Source organism: Daucus carota, chromosome 2, assembly GCF_001625215.2.
Source record: "Daucus carota subsp. sativus chromosome 2, DH1 v3.0, whole genome shotgun sequence".
NCBI classification, from domain to species: domain Eukaryota; kingdom Viridiplantae; phylum Streptophyta; class Magnoliopsida; order Apiales; family Apiaceae; genus Daucus; species Daucus carota.
This window is the reverse complement of record NC_030382.2, coordinates 53,446,316-53,458,273: the sequence shown is the minus strand read 5'-3', so window position 1 is coordinate 53,458,273 and position 11,958 is coordinate 53,446,316. Positions and strand designations below refer to the sequence as shown.

Below are 11,958 nucleotides of genomic sequence, written 5' to 3'. Positions count from 1 at the left end.
AACTGTTTTTAGCCGAATAAATTGACATGGTCCTCAGACGTAGGAAAGAAACGAAAGTCATAAATGCAACTCCCACCTGTCAGAGACGAGCCGTTGTTGAATTCGCAGGATTCCAGGTTAGCGTGATGCCTTCTAATATGCATTTAGCTTTAAGGTACATGCTGCTGTCAGGTCTTTATCGGATAAGGCTTCATTTAAGGCCTAATTAAATTAATACTCCGATGAGACTAGATAGTCTGAGTATGGGTTTTTTAGAGCAAGTCCAACAGTGTCCTAGTTCAAGCCCCAAATATAATATAAAATATTATGTCCTAGTAATTTAGGACATACTTTAGTAATTTGAACTCCAACAATGTGCCTTATTCTCACAATATGTCTAATATTTTATTATTAAAAACTCTCTTCCATCATTAAAACATAATATAAAAGTAGAGAGAGAAAGAGAGTGTTGATGAGAATTTATAATAAAATATTGAATAGGGCAAGGAGAGATGTGTCCTAAAAATAGGGCTTGGGGAGGTTGTCCTAGTGATATAGGGCATCACTAGGACATTGTTGGATCAAGTTTTTTCATCAATTGCCCTAAATTATAATTTAGGACATGAGATAGGGCATCTCTTGGACTTGCTCTTAGTATCAGAATTAATACTCATTTTTAAGTTATATCAATTTAAATAATCAGTAAAAAATGAATAATTGTATTTTAACAAGAAATTATAGTTAATTCGGTTGTTTCTTTTTGCCACGGAAAAAAAATTGTTATTCATGAAAATCTTTACAAAGCAAACAGTTTTAAGGCATTATAGTTATCGAACTTGACAAGTGCCTGGGAAAATAAAATCAGCATAGTTACAATTCAACATATGATAAGATTTTCGTAAGAAGACCATCAATATTCAACCAAATTATCTATATAATATATAATTTATATTTATCCGTTTAAAAAGAATATGAAATTAAGTTTTCTTTTAGAGTTTGTCTAGTGTGTGTCCACGGACACATGCTAAGGGAGGAATTTTATATATTTCAGAGATTTTGATCGGTGGTGTGGTTGTATATGCAGAGAAGATCCACTATTATTAAGATATGAGAAGATATGAGAGCTAATAAAAATGAATCAAACTTATAAAATTCTATCAATCAATATATCAATCAATATATTCTAAATTTGTGCTAGCATTAGCCTCTTCCAAATGACTAATTCTGCCCTTCGTGAAATTGAGTTACTATTAGCCTCTATGTACACTTTAGACTTTTTACTTATCCTTGGATCATCCATCCCTAAACGGGTCAAACCCATGTCCATTTCAGTTTTTTTGGTGCTTATGATGGATTATCCATGTCCTTGCGGGTTTCAACTGATTTCTCTCCTCACACGATTATTATCTTCTCATCAGTTTGAATTTCAAATTTCTTGATTCATGGAGGCCTGATTTGATACCTTTCACTTTTATCGTCGGTTGCAGCACATTCCGGTGGCTTCTCTGATCAATCACAGGTCCCTGCGGGCTTCTTCACCGACATGTCCGGTTGGTTTTCTGCCTTCCAATATAATCCACAGTTCACATCTATGGTCATCTTCTTCCTAAACGCATTGATACTGATATTATCCGATTGATTCATTACCGTCCTTTACCTATTCAAGTTTTTGTTTTGCAGAATCATGAATCTGGGAAAAAGAGAAGTTACAGAATTGTTGAAAAGCGAAGGTGCAGAAATTATTAATTGTCAACCTACTTCATCTCCTCCTTTATGATATAATAATATTATCATTATTATGAATGTTGATTGCTAAATTTTCTTCCGTTCATAATTTGATATACATTATTCCATCTTACTGTTTGATAAAATGCTGCAATGAAGAAGTTTACTTCCGCATTCAAAATATCTTCGAACATATGTGCTCGATCAGATTCTATTAGCAGGTATACATGTTTGTTTCTCAATATTTTTTCTTCACTAAATTATTCACGGTCTTAAGTGTTTGTATCCCTGAGCTTTCTTGCGATTGATGTTTCAATGAGATATTATATGTTTTGTTTTCCTGAGGTAATCTATGATACAGTATAATGTGGCATTCTGGCTTAGTGTTTGTTCATGTATAGATATTATTCGGTGTTAATGGATGCCACAGGTCAATTAAACTATGGATAATTGCTTATTGTTTGATCACAAGATCCGGACGGAAGAGGATAGTGCTTGGACCTTAATGAGAGAAAGAAAGGGATGGAAGGAGAAGAAACATGATCTCCCTCGCTTTGCTGTTGTAGCATTCTGCAATATTTCAGGTATGGAGTTTTTAATTCACATCTTTCTCTTCTCTTTATGTTCATTTGTTTTTATCTTTATGCTCAACTTATTAGCATTCTTATTGTTCAAATAATTAGCATACTAAATCAACTATTGCATACTCAATATATGCTAATAATAATGGTATATCTGTGCATGATGTTGTCGGTGGTTAGTTTCGATCGTTTCGAGTTTCAAATGTTAAAGTTCTTAATCCTTTGTTCATTACTAATCCCAAAGTCATTATTGATATGTGACTCAATATATCAATATCACGAATATGCTAATTGAAAATTTTGGTTTTTCTTAACTCTAAAGGGGGTATTAGCAAAAAAAAAAAAAAGAGAGAGTTCTCAGATTAGGATTTTAAAATATGTGAGAATGTTCATGGTCACCCATAATTAATGAGTTGCTCTTTACTCATGTTCTTTTTGCCCCTGGGCTGCTCTTTCTCAAGCTTTATGTGAGTTGCTCTTTGCATACATTATTTCATTAAGCTCAAATATTTATAATGTATTTAGGACAAAAGTTGTTGGTGCTGGAGGAGGAGGTTCAACTGAAGTAAATATATGATTAAAAGTACATGAAGGTGTTCCAATCCCAACTTACTTTGACATTGACATGCAAGCGAGAGACACATTTTCTGAAAATTCCAATCCCAACTTTCAAATTACAGGTTTTGCGATCAATATTTCTTGCTCTTGGCGTGATATAATTTGTCTCATTAGTATATCATGCAGGTTGTGTTGTTTATCAGTTTTGTTATGTAATTCTCTGTATAGATATGTAATGTACTTGCCATCGGTAGGGAGGTGACATTCTCTGTTTTAGCATGTAATGTACTTGATATAAAATAGAATACACTTTAGCATGTAACTTATGAAAAGCAGAGAATTTGAAGTTTTATGTAGAAATGAACTAATAATAAACAGATATGTGTGTGTGTCTTGAATTTAAATGATATTGAGCAGTGTTCGTCTATTCTATAACATTCTTCTTTTATTCCGAAATTAAATACAACCAACCTAAATCCTTTTCATGGATAGTCCATATACATTATTTAAGGATCCTTGTGATGTTTGTGTTTGCAGATGGCAGATCCATTAACTGCATTGATGTATGTTGTATGAGTTATGAACTTCCTCAAGGCGCTCATTTCAAAGACACTCTAAACTAGAGAAGATTCTGTTATAGGACCAGCATGGGATTCACCTTTAGACCCGTCTGATGAGGAAGAGCATCAGGGTCCTTTATTGTGCCCGGAAGATGCTAATGAGGATAATAAAGAGAGGGAGAAGATTTTGATCGCTGAAGATCCTCTTTCAAAGAATTCCTCCGACTTGACTCCGGCAAATATCATCACTGATGAAGTATGTCTCGGTGATCCAACTCCAAGCAAGGAATCTGGTGAAGCTCGCACTAATGTCTCCGCTGATGCTGATACCCAAGCAAATGTGATGAAGGCTACAACAGTGAAGCTCGAGAAAATTACTTCAGGGAGCATTACAGATCAGTCATATGAATCATATGAGAGTAAGACACCTGGGAAGTTTAATGCCCTGCATATAGTATTTCAATCATTGGGACCTATAGACAGAAGTAAAATGCTCAGCAGAGTAAACACATTGACAGGGCAAAATGAGGCCTGACTACTGTGAAGGAAATGGTCAATTATAAGCAGTGCATTTAGTCAGCTAGAATGTAAGGTTGCGAAGATTTGTAAATCATCTATTTCTTTTCTTAAACATTTGGATTCTTGCATTTCAATATCTGTAATGATATTACTTCATGTTTCACTGTTGTCTATTTGTTTTACAAGTCATCTCATGTTAAAGGTTGTAGAATATATCTATTCAACCGTTTTCTAATATATAAAATTTTAAAATAATAATTGACGGGATTATAATTAAAAATTAGAATTAACGAAAAGCGCGGGCATATCAACCGGTGTTATTTAATGTGTGGCGATAAACAAATTCATGTTAATAAATAATGTTCAAAATTAGATTATCACATTTTATATTTTTTTTACGCAGTTTGGATTTTTAATGAAAAAATATTTAAAATCATATATGAACATGAAAATCAATTTTTCTTATATATAATAGTAATTGATTTATTGATTTTCAAATTTTCTAATGCATAATAAGATTAGACTTATTGATATAAAAATTTGATATTTGGACTGTATTTGATATCGACATTAACAATATTATTATAATTATTTATTATTTAATGATTATATATAAATATATGTAAATGATATATTTTAGATTTTATTAACTTTCCTAATAAATATATAAATAAAAATTTTATATTGTTAACTCAGAAACTAATTCTCAATAACATATCTTAATATTTTGAACAAACACTGACCAAGATCTTTCATGATTTGCACACTTTTATTTTAGTAAATAAAAAACTAAAAGAAAAGGCGTGCAAATCATGATTTGCACACTTTCAAAACGGAGTTTGACGGTTGGAGAGACTTGACAAATATGATAGAGTTTATATTTAAAATAGTGATTTTATAATTATATTTTACTAAAAGTAATTTATGAAATTTTATATAACAACATATAAAAGATAAAAAATACTATAAATCAAAAAACAAACATGTCATTAAAATATAGAGTATGAAAAAAATACGGGACATTTATTGTATTTTGTGGGTTTTTTTAGTTCTTCAGTTTTTACCAATACATATCTATGGAACTTATGGTACGTGTTTACAGAACTCTTAATATCCGTTTGTGATATATATTTTCGTCACCATCGAAAGCACTAAACAATTAAATGGAACATCTAGAATTTCCGTGTGCGAAGCACGGGCAAAAAAAAATAGGTTCTTTTGTGAGAAAGAGATTAACTTTCCCTTACGCCTCTTTCAGCCTTTTTTACTTTGGGCACTTTACTTTGAGGTTCTCGAGAGAAGTAGTACCACTTAGGGGTGCCCATGGGTTATCAAAACCCGCCCAAACCGATCGAACCGATCCAACCCGACCCTAAACCAACCCGAAAATATTTAACCCGAATTTTGATTGGGTTGAAAATTATTAAAACCGATTTAAATGGGTTGGGTTAGGGTTTTGCTTATAACCCGTCCATTCTAACCCGACCCGCATATTTTATTTAATTTTCATATATTTTATTTGTTTTTACTAAAATAATTTTAGGTGTCTTTCTATCTAAACTAAAAATATATCACATATTACTTAAATTTATAATAAATGCGTGAAACAATTTCTATTTTGAACGAATCATGAGTTCCGCTTAATAAGAACTAAGCTATTGGCAAACAAACTCGATAATGAGCTCAACTTGTCTCGAAAAAATTGTGAAATTACAAAACTAAGTGACCTTACCTCACACTTATTTTCTAGTAACCTATTCTACCCGACCCAAACCGACCCAAACCGAAATAAATCCTAACTGACCCAACCCGATGAAATTTAAACCGAACTTTAGTTTGGTTAAAAATTAAAAAAACCGAACTAAATGGGTTGGGTTAGGGTTTAACCTATAATCCGCCCAACCCGACCCGCGGGGGTGCCTAGTACCACTAGTCGACTATGACAGGACTAATATGAAATAAAAATTTCCCTAAAACTAGCCGATGAGGCGATGAGGTCGTGTGGTGATATGATATAATGAAATATATAATTCTAGAAATCTAACATTGACGTCCAGGAGAACCTTCCACCTCTGTCGTGCGTAGGATTCGTCGGATTCTATGAACGGAGAAACATGATACTCCCTCCGTCCCATTTTATGTGACCTCATTTCCTTTTTGAGACGTCCCAAAAAGAATGAACCTAGAATACTTACTATTTCTGAACACTGCTTTTCACTATTACACCCACTAACTCTATATTTTATACTCTTTTATCATTAAATAAACACTATTACACCCACTACTTTTCTGCACTATCTCAAATCTATACTCCCTCCGTCCCACCAGATTCTTTACAGTTTCCTTATTTGGCCGTCCCACCCATTTCTTTACATCACAAAACTTTCCTAAAATAGTTAATGGGTCCCACCACTTTTTCACTTTTTCTTCCTTTTCACACTACTTTTACTCCACCAACTCCCTTTTATATATTAAAAATCAATGGGTCCCACCACTTCACCCACTTTTCCTTCTCTTTTCCACTACTTTATACATATTTCTTAACCTCCGTGCCCAAACCCAATGTAAAGAATTGGGTGGGACGGAGGGAGTATTAAATATTGATCGGTCCCACCACTTTACCCACTTTTCAACTACATTTACTATCTTTTTCTTAATCTCCGTGAAAGTCAAATCCGTTCACATAAAATGGGACGGAGGTAGTACATTTTAGATTGACATAAATATTATTATTAAATTTTATTTAAGAACAGATTATCGTTGGTTTCAAAAAAAGAAGAACAGATTATCATTGAGATAAATTTGAAATTATTCTTAATATCAAAGATTCCAGTGCGGTGAATCTTTAAATATCTCTGACAAAATTATCTTTGAAAATCTAAACCGATTATATCATGAATAATTGAATATGCAAGATCTCACATATAAATATGATCATCAGAATATTTACTGATTACGATGAGATAATATCAATTTATAAAAGCAATAGTCCGATTTTTCTTGTTTTTGTGGTTCTGCTCCAGATCTATTCTCGGGGGATTCTTAGATCTAAAACCATCGGAGATTTCGTTGGCTTTCTCCTCTATTTCAAGTGGGTGGATTTTCAGTCGGATTCCCCTTGTTTCTGTGGTTTCATCTAAGGTTGTTTTCTTTCCCTGGTGAGAGCTTTGTTTTTCGCTTCTTAATTGTAAGCGGGGTTTGATTTGGTGATGAAAGTTTGTATGGAATCGCAGTTCTGGTCGATAGCTCAAACGATAGCTCTATCGGGGCATGATGAAGAGGGTACCAGTAATTTAACGAGAATGCATGAAGCGGGTACTTGTATTTGTACATACATTTTCTTCAAAATATTGTTTAACTGTCTCTTTGTGAGAACAGGCGATTGCAATTTACTGTTTGTTCGACTCGATCATTGGTGTAGATGCCGTATGGCCTTTTATTATTAGATTAACACCTTTGTTTCAAAAAAAAAAAAAAAAAGCAATCTAGATTATGAATAAATATATATTAAAATTTAAAGTTTCACACAAAAATCTTGTTCATGAGATGCATGAATAATTGTTTGGTTGGAAAGAAAAATCTTAACGTTAACTGAGTACAGATGTCCAGATAATATTTTAATAATTAAAATGCATAAAAGAAATATTCTTAAACTTTAGGCTAATGTTATCTCAAAATTTCTCCGGAATTTTTTCGTTAGGGACATTAAAATTTGTCCCTTTTTTTTTTAAATGACGTGACAGACATATGCCGGGTTTTAGTAGTTTTGAAAAAAAAAATTGAGAATAAATTTTGAGGGATTTAATATTTTGTCTAAACTTTCTTCAGCAGACGGGGATTCCTGTTACTTACGTTGTACAGACTACAGTCACATTCAAATGAAATCCTGATTAATATAAAAACAAGAATACTGTTTCATCAACATCAGCCAAATCCGGGAGAAAAAACATGTATGTTTTGTAGTCACCCGTAAAGACCGAATCAAGAAAGGTACTTACATATACAGTAACAATATATACATACATACACGCACAATCTGTTTTTTCTTCCACCAAATCTTTGTTTGTCAAATTTTCTCTCATGATTTTAACTTTCCCTGTCGATTAAATATTTTTAATTGTTTTTCTTAAAAAATCAGTTATTTTCCTGTTCTTGAAAATGACATCAATGATCAAAACACTCTGTTAATGATTTTTTTTAGTATATTGTGAGTTAGTGCGATTGATAATATAAGGTTGCAATCTTTATGTTGTTCTTGAATAATTTTAGTGATAAAGTTTCAATCTTTATGTTTTTCTTGAATCATGTTGTCTGATTCTTGTAACCCTATTTGAAATCTGGCATTCTGGTGAATCAGAAGTGGTTTTCAGAAGAGACCCTTATGGAAGAAGAGCCACTACTGCCATATATTAAGCCCAAGAAACCACCACCATCACCAATACCTATACCACCACCCCTTTTTGCACTCCCTGAATATAATGAAATTTCTGTTCCTCTAACCCCATCAGAGTTTAAGGAACGTTTGATATTCGGGACCCCGAAAGAGCCACCACCATCATCTTCTAATTTTGTTGATGCATTGGCTTCATCCTTTAGATCCCCCACTCCAAGTTCTGCAGAAAATGTTAAAACTCCTCATCAATCTTGGTTGGTTGATCCTAACTACCCTAAGCACAAAACCAATCTTCATAGGTCGAAAACTGCTCCCGCTATGGCTGTGATTAATGATTTTGCACATCCTTCATCCAGGGAGAAACAACCTCAGTTTAGTTCATCTGGTTCCATTGTTCAGCAGGCTGTTGTTTTGTTGATTTTGTACTTGACACTTGGTGTGCTTATATACTGGTTCTGTAGAGATCATTTTATGGCAATTGAGACGCACCCGGTTGTTGATGGTTTGTATTTTTGCATTGTGACAATGTGTACGATTGGGTATGGGGACATTACGCCTAATAGCACTCCGGCTAAGCTCTTCTCGGTTTTGTTTGTATTGGTTGGTTTTGGATTCATTGATATTTTGTTAAGTGCGATGGTTAGTTATGTTCTTGACTTGCAAGAAAGCTATCTTTTGAGAACTGCTAAAGTTGGGAAAGAGCATGAGAATGATGGCAGATCGTATTTAATCGATTTTAAAAAGGGGAGAATGAGGATTCGAATGAAAGTGGGACTAGCGTTGGGGGTTGTGGTTCTCTGTACTGGACTTGGAATGGCGGTTATGCATTTTGTTGAGAGACTTGGCTGGGTAGATTCTTTTTATCTTTCAGTCATGTCAGTTACTACAGTTGGATATGGTGACCGGGCATTTACTACCATGGCTGGTCGGATTTTTGCTTCTATTTGGTTGCTAGTATCAACACTTGCAGTTGCTCGAGCCTTTCTTTACTTGGCCGAGGCTAGAGTGGATAAGCGTCATAGGAGGATGGCGAAATGGGTTCTTGGTCAGGATTTGACTGTTTCCCAATTTCTTGCTGCTGATATTGACAACAATGGCTTTGTGAGGTAATATTATGTGTTGGTAACTTGATGTAATTCTTAGGTAGTTGCATTACCTGCCTTCTTTATAGTTCTGCTCTGCATGAAACCAATAAGTGGTATCCATAACATTTGTGTTATGATTCGAGCATCTTTCCAAAGAATGCTTGGTAGTAGAGATTTAAAAGAACTTTGTATCCATTATCGGATCTTTTGTGCACCAACACTGATGTTGAAATCGTTTCTATTTCATAGAAAATCAGAGAACATCCATAGGAGCATTAGGATTGAAGTTGAGAGTGTTTAATGTTTTTCTTCTTAATATCAATATTCACATTCTGGTTGCATCAAAAGGTTTTAGCTTGTCACAATTTTCTTTCTGATGACAGACTCCTCTTGTTTAGAATGTCTAGGATTAATAGTTGAGCTTCAGTTTCATGATCAAATATGTTATTGTAATATCATGATTGCATTCTAATATTGCAGTGGATCAATATATTGTGTGTGATATTATTAATTCACCCTAGTATTGCTAAAATATTCTCTGTATGTGCTATAAACAATGTTTTACCCTACTGGTTGAGCCGTTACTGATTGCATAAGGTATCAAATTATTGTTGCAGTAAATCTGAGTACGTAATATACAAGCTCAAGGAGCTGGGTAAAGTGTCTGAGAAAGACATCTTGCAGATCAGTCAGACGTTCGACCGTATAGACACTGGCAATTGTGGAAAGATTAGCCTTGCTGATCTTATGCAACATCATCACTAGGAAAGCTAACTGATTTGTAGTATGAGGTATCAAACAGAGAAATAACTACAAAGTATACTTGAGCCACTCAACATCTCATCCCTAAGTAGTAGATCAGCATTATCTTCTGGACATAAAGAACTGAATCATCTGAGCCCGGAATGCATAATGGGAACGGGACCAGTGCAGTTGCTTGAAGAACTCAACTTTACATTATTTTTCTGCCAATATTGCTAAGTTGAGTCGCACTTTTTCCCTGAATAAGTATGAGACAGTTCCCTTAGATACTTATATACTTATATATGTGTGGGGAACCTATTCAGCATAACTGTCTGATTGTTCAGGCTTTGATCTGATTTAGTATCCAGATGAGTACTTCTCCTGTACACTTTACACGATATTCTCATCTTTATGCTATATGCCTAATATATCACAGAGTGCTAAATTTTTTCTCCTCCGCATTGCTGCTGCATAGATGCTAACAAATTATACATGCTCTGCAACTTGTTGACTAGTGAAAGAGCGGCTTATTAACAAGTAATAATATTTTGAATTACTATCAGAAGGAATTAGGGAAGTGAAAAGGAGGAGAGAAATGTTTTGAAAGGGAGGAAATTTGATTTTTTTTTAATTGATAAAAATGGTTTAGGACACATATAGAAAATTAGGCACATGGTGGATGTCCCGGTATCATTATTGAAGCACTCTTTTTTTTTTTTTTTAAATACCTTAAATTTAGTTTAGGATATTATTTTAGGATATTGTTGGTAATATATCATATTTAAGTTGGTCACTCTTCTGCCCTTCCTTTGTTCTTTCTAGTTTCTACCTCTCAATTTTATACGCGCTCACACGCATACATCGGTTAAATGCTTTCCATAAAAGATTTCACTCATGTAGAGATTATAAATCAGCTTATTATTAGGCACGTGCGTGGTGCGGTTTGGTGCGGTTTACATCTAAAACCGCAACCGGAACCACGACGTGCGGTTTCTAAAATTCGAAATCGGAACCGAACCAAATAGCATTGGTGCGGTTCGGTTTAAAAAATAAGCGGTTTCGGTTTTACATGGTGCGGTTCGGTTTTCAAACCGTGAAGAGTTCGATAAACTCTCGAATGCTAGGATCTTTAACAACTTTACAATAAGTATGCCAAATTCAGTAATATTTAAATAATAAGAGAGTTTAACCGGAAAGCAATAAACGTATTCGGAAACATTACATGCACCAGATAGACTAATGCATATTTAGATGTCAAGGCAGTAGGCAAAAATTACCAACAGCCAAAAACTAGTCTATTTTATTCATCTTATCTTGTCAAGCTTCACTTATTCACATAAATTTCACTTATAAACAGACACCATAGGCCTGAACGATTAACCCAACAAAAATGGACCGACATAAACGAGTGTGCGAGTGTGCAATGTAAAACTTTCGAGCATTGTCAAAGTTAGTAGACAGTCTGCCAAGCAAAGCTTTCTTGACAATGTATATACTATATATATAATTATATATTTTATAATAGATATAATTTATATACTATATCTAAATATATAAAATAAATAAATATAAATATTATTGCGGTTCGGTTCGGTTTGTATTCGGTTTTAAAATTTTTAGAAACCAAAACCAAAACCAAAGCTTCGGTGCGGTTTTTATTCGGTGCGGTTTTATTTGGTGCGGTTTCGTGCGGTTTTTGCGGTTTTTGGTGCGGTTTTAATTTTCGGTTCGGTTTCTGCTCATCCCTACTTATTATAGATAAAAGGTTGTCAAATAATACTTGATATGCATGTGTGCTTAGTATCATGACAAAT

At 33.9% G+C, this 11,958-nt stretch overlaps 1 protein-coding gene across 2 annotated transcripts; it reads left to right on the top strand.

Annotated features, from left to right (window-relative positions):
* Positions 1 to 7,766: 7,766 nt before the first annotated feature.
* LOC108206919 (two-pore potassium channel 3) lies at positions 7,767 to 10,601 on the top strand. Of its 2 annotated transcripts, XM_017377350.2 has the most exons (3): positions 7,767 to 7,912; positions 8,280 to 9,421; positions 10,018 to 10,601. In XM_017377350.2, the coding sequence occupies exons 2-3, from the start codon at positions 8,304 to 8,306 to the stop codon at positions 10,163 to 10,165; spliced, it is 1,266 nt and encodes a 421-aa protein (XP_017232839.1). In that variant the 5' UTR covers positions 7,767 to 7,912; positions 8,280 to 8,303; the 3' UTR covers positions 10,166 to 10,601. The 2 variants fall into 2 exon arrangements, with proteins under 2 accessions (XP_017232839.1, XP_017232840.1); XM_017377351.2 differs by lacking the exon at positions 7,767 to 7,912 and having other exon boundaries at positions 7,986 to 9,421.
* Positions 10,602 to 11,958: the final 1,357 nt, after the last annotated feature.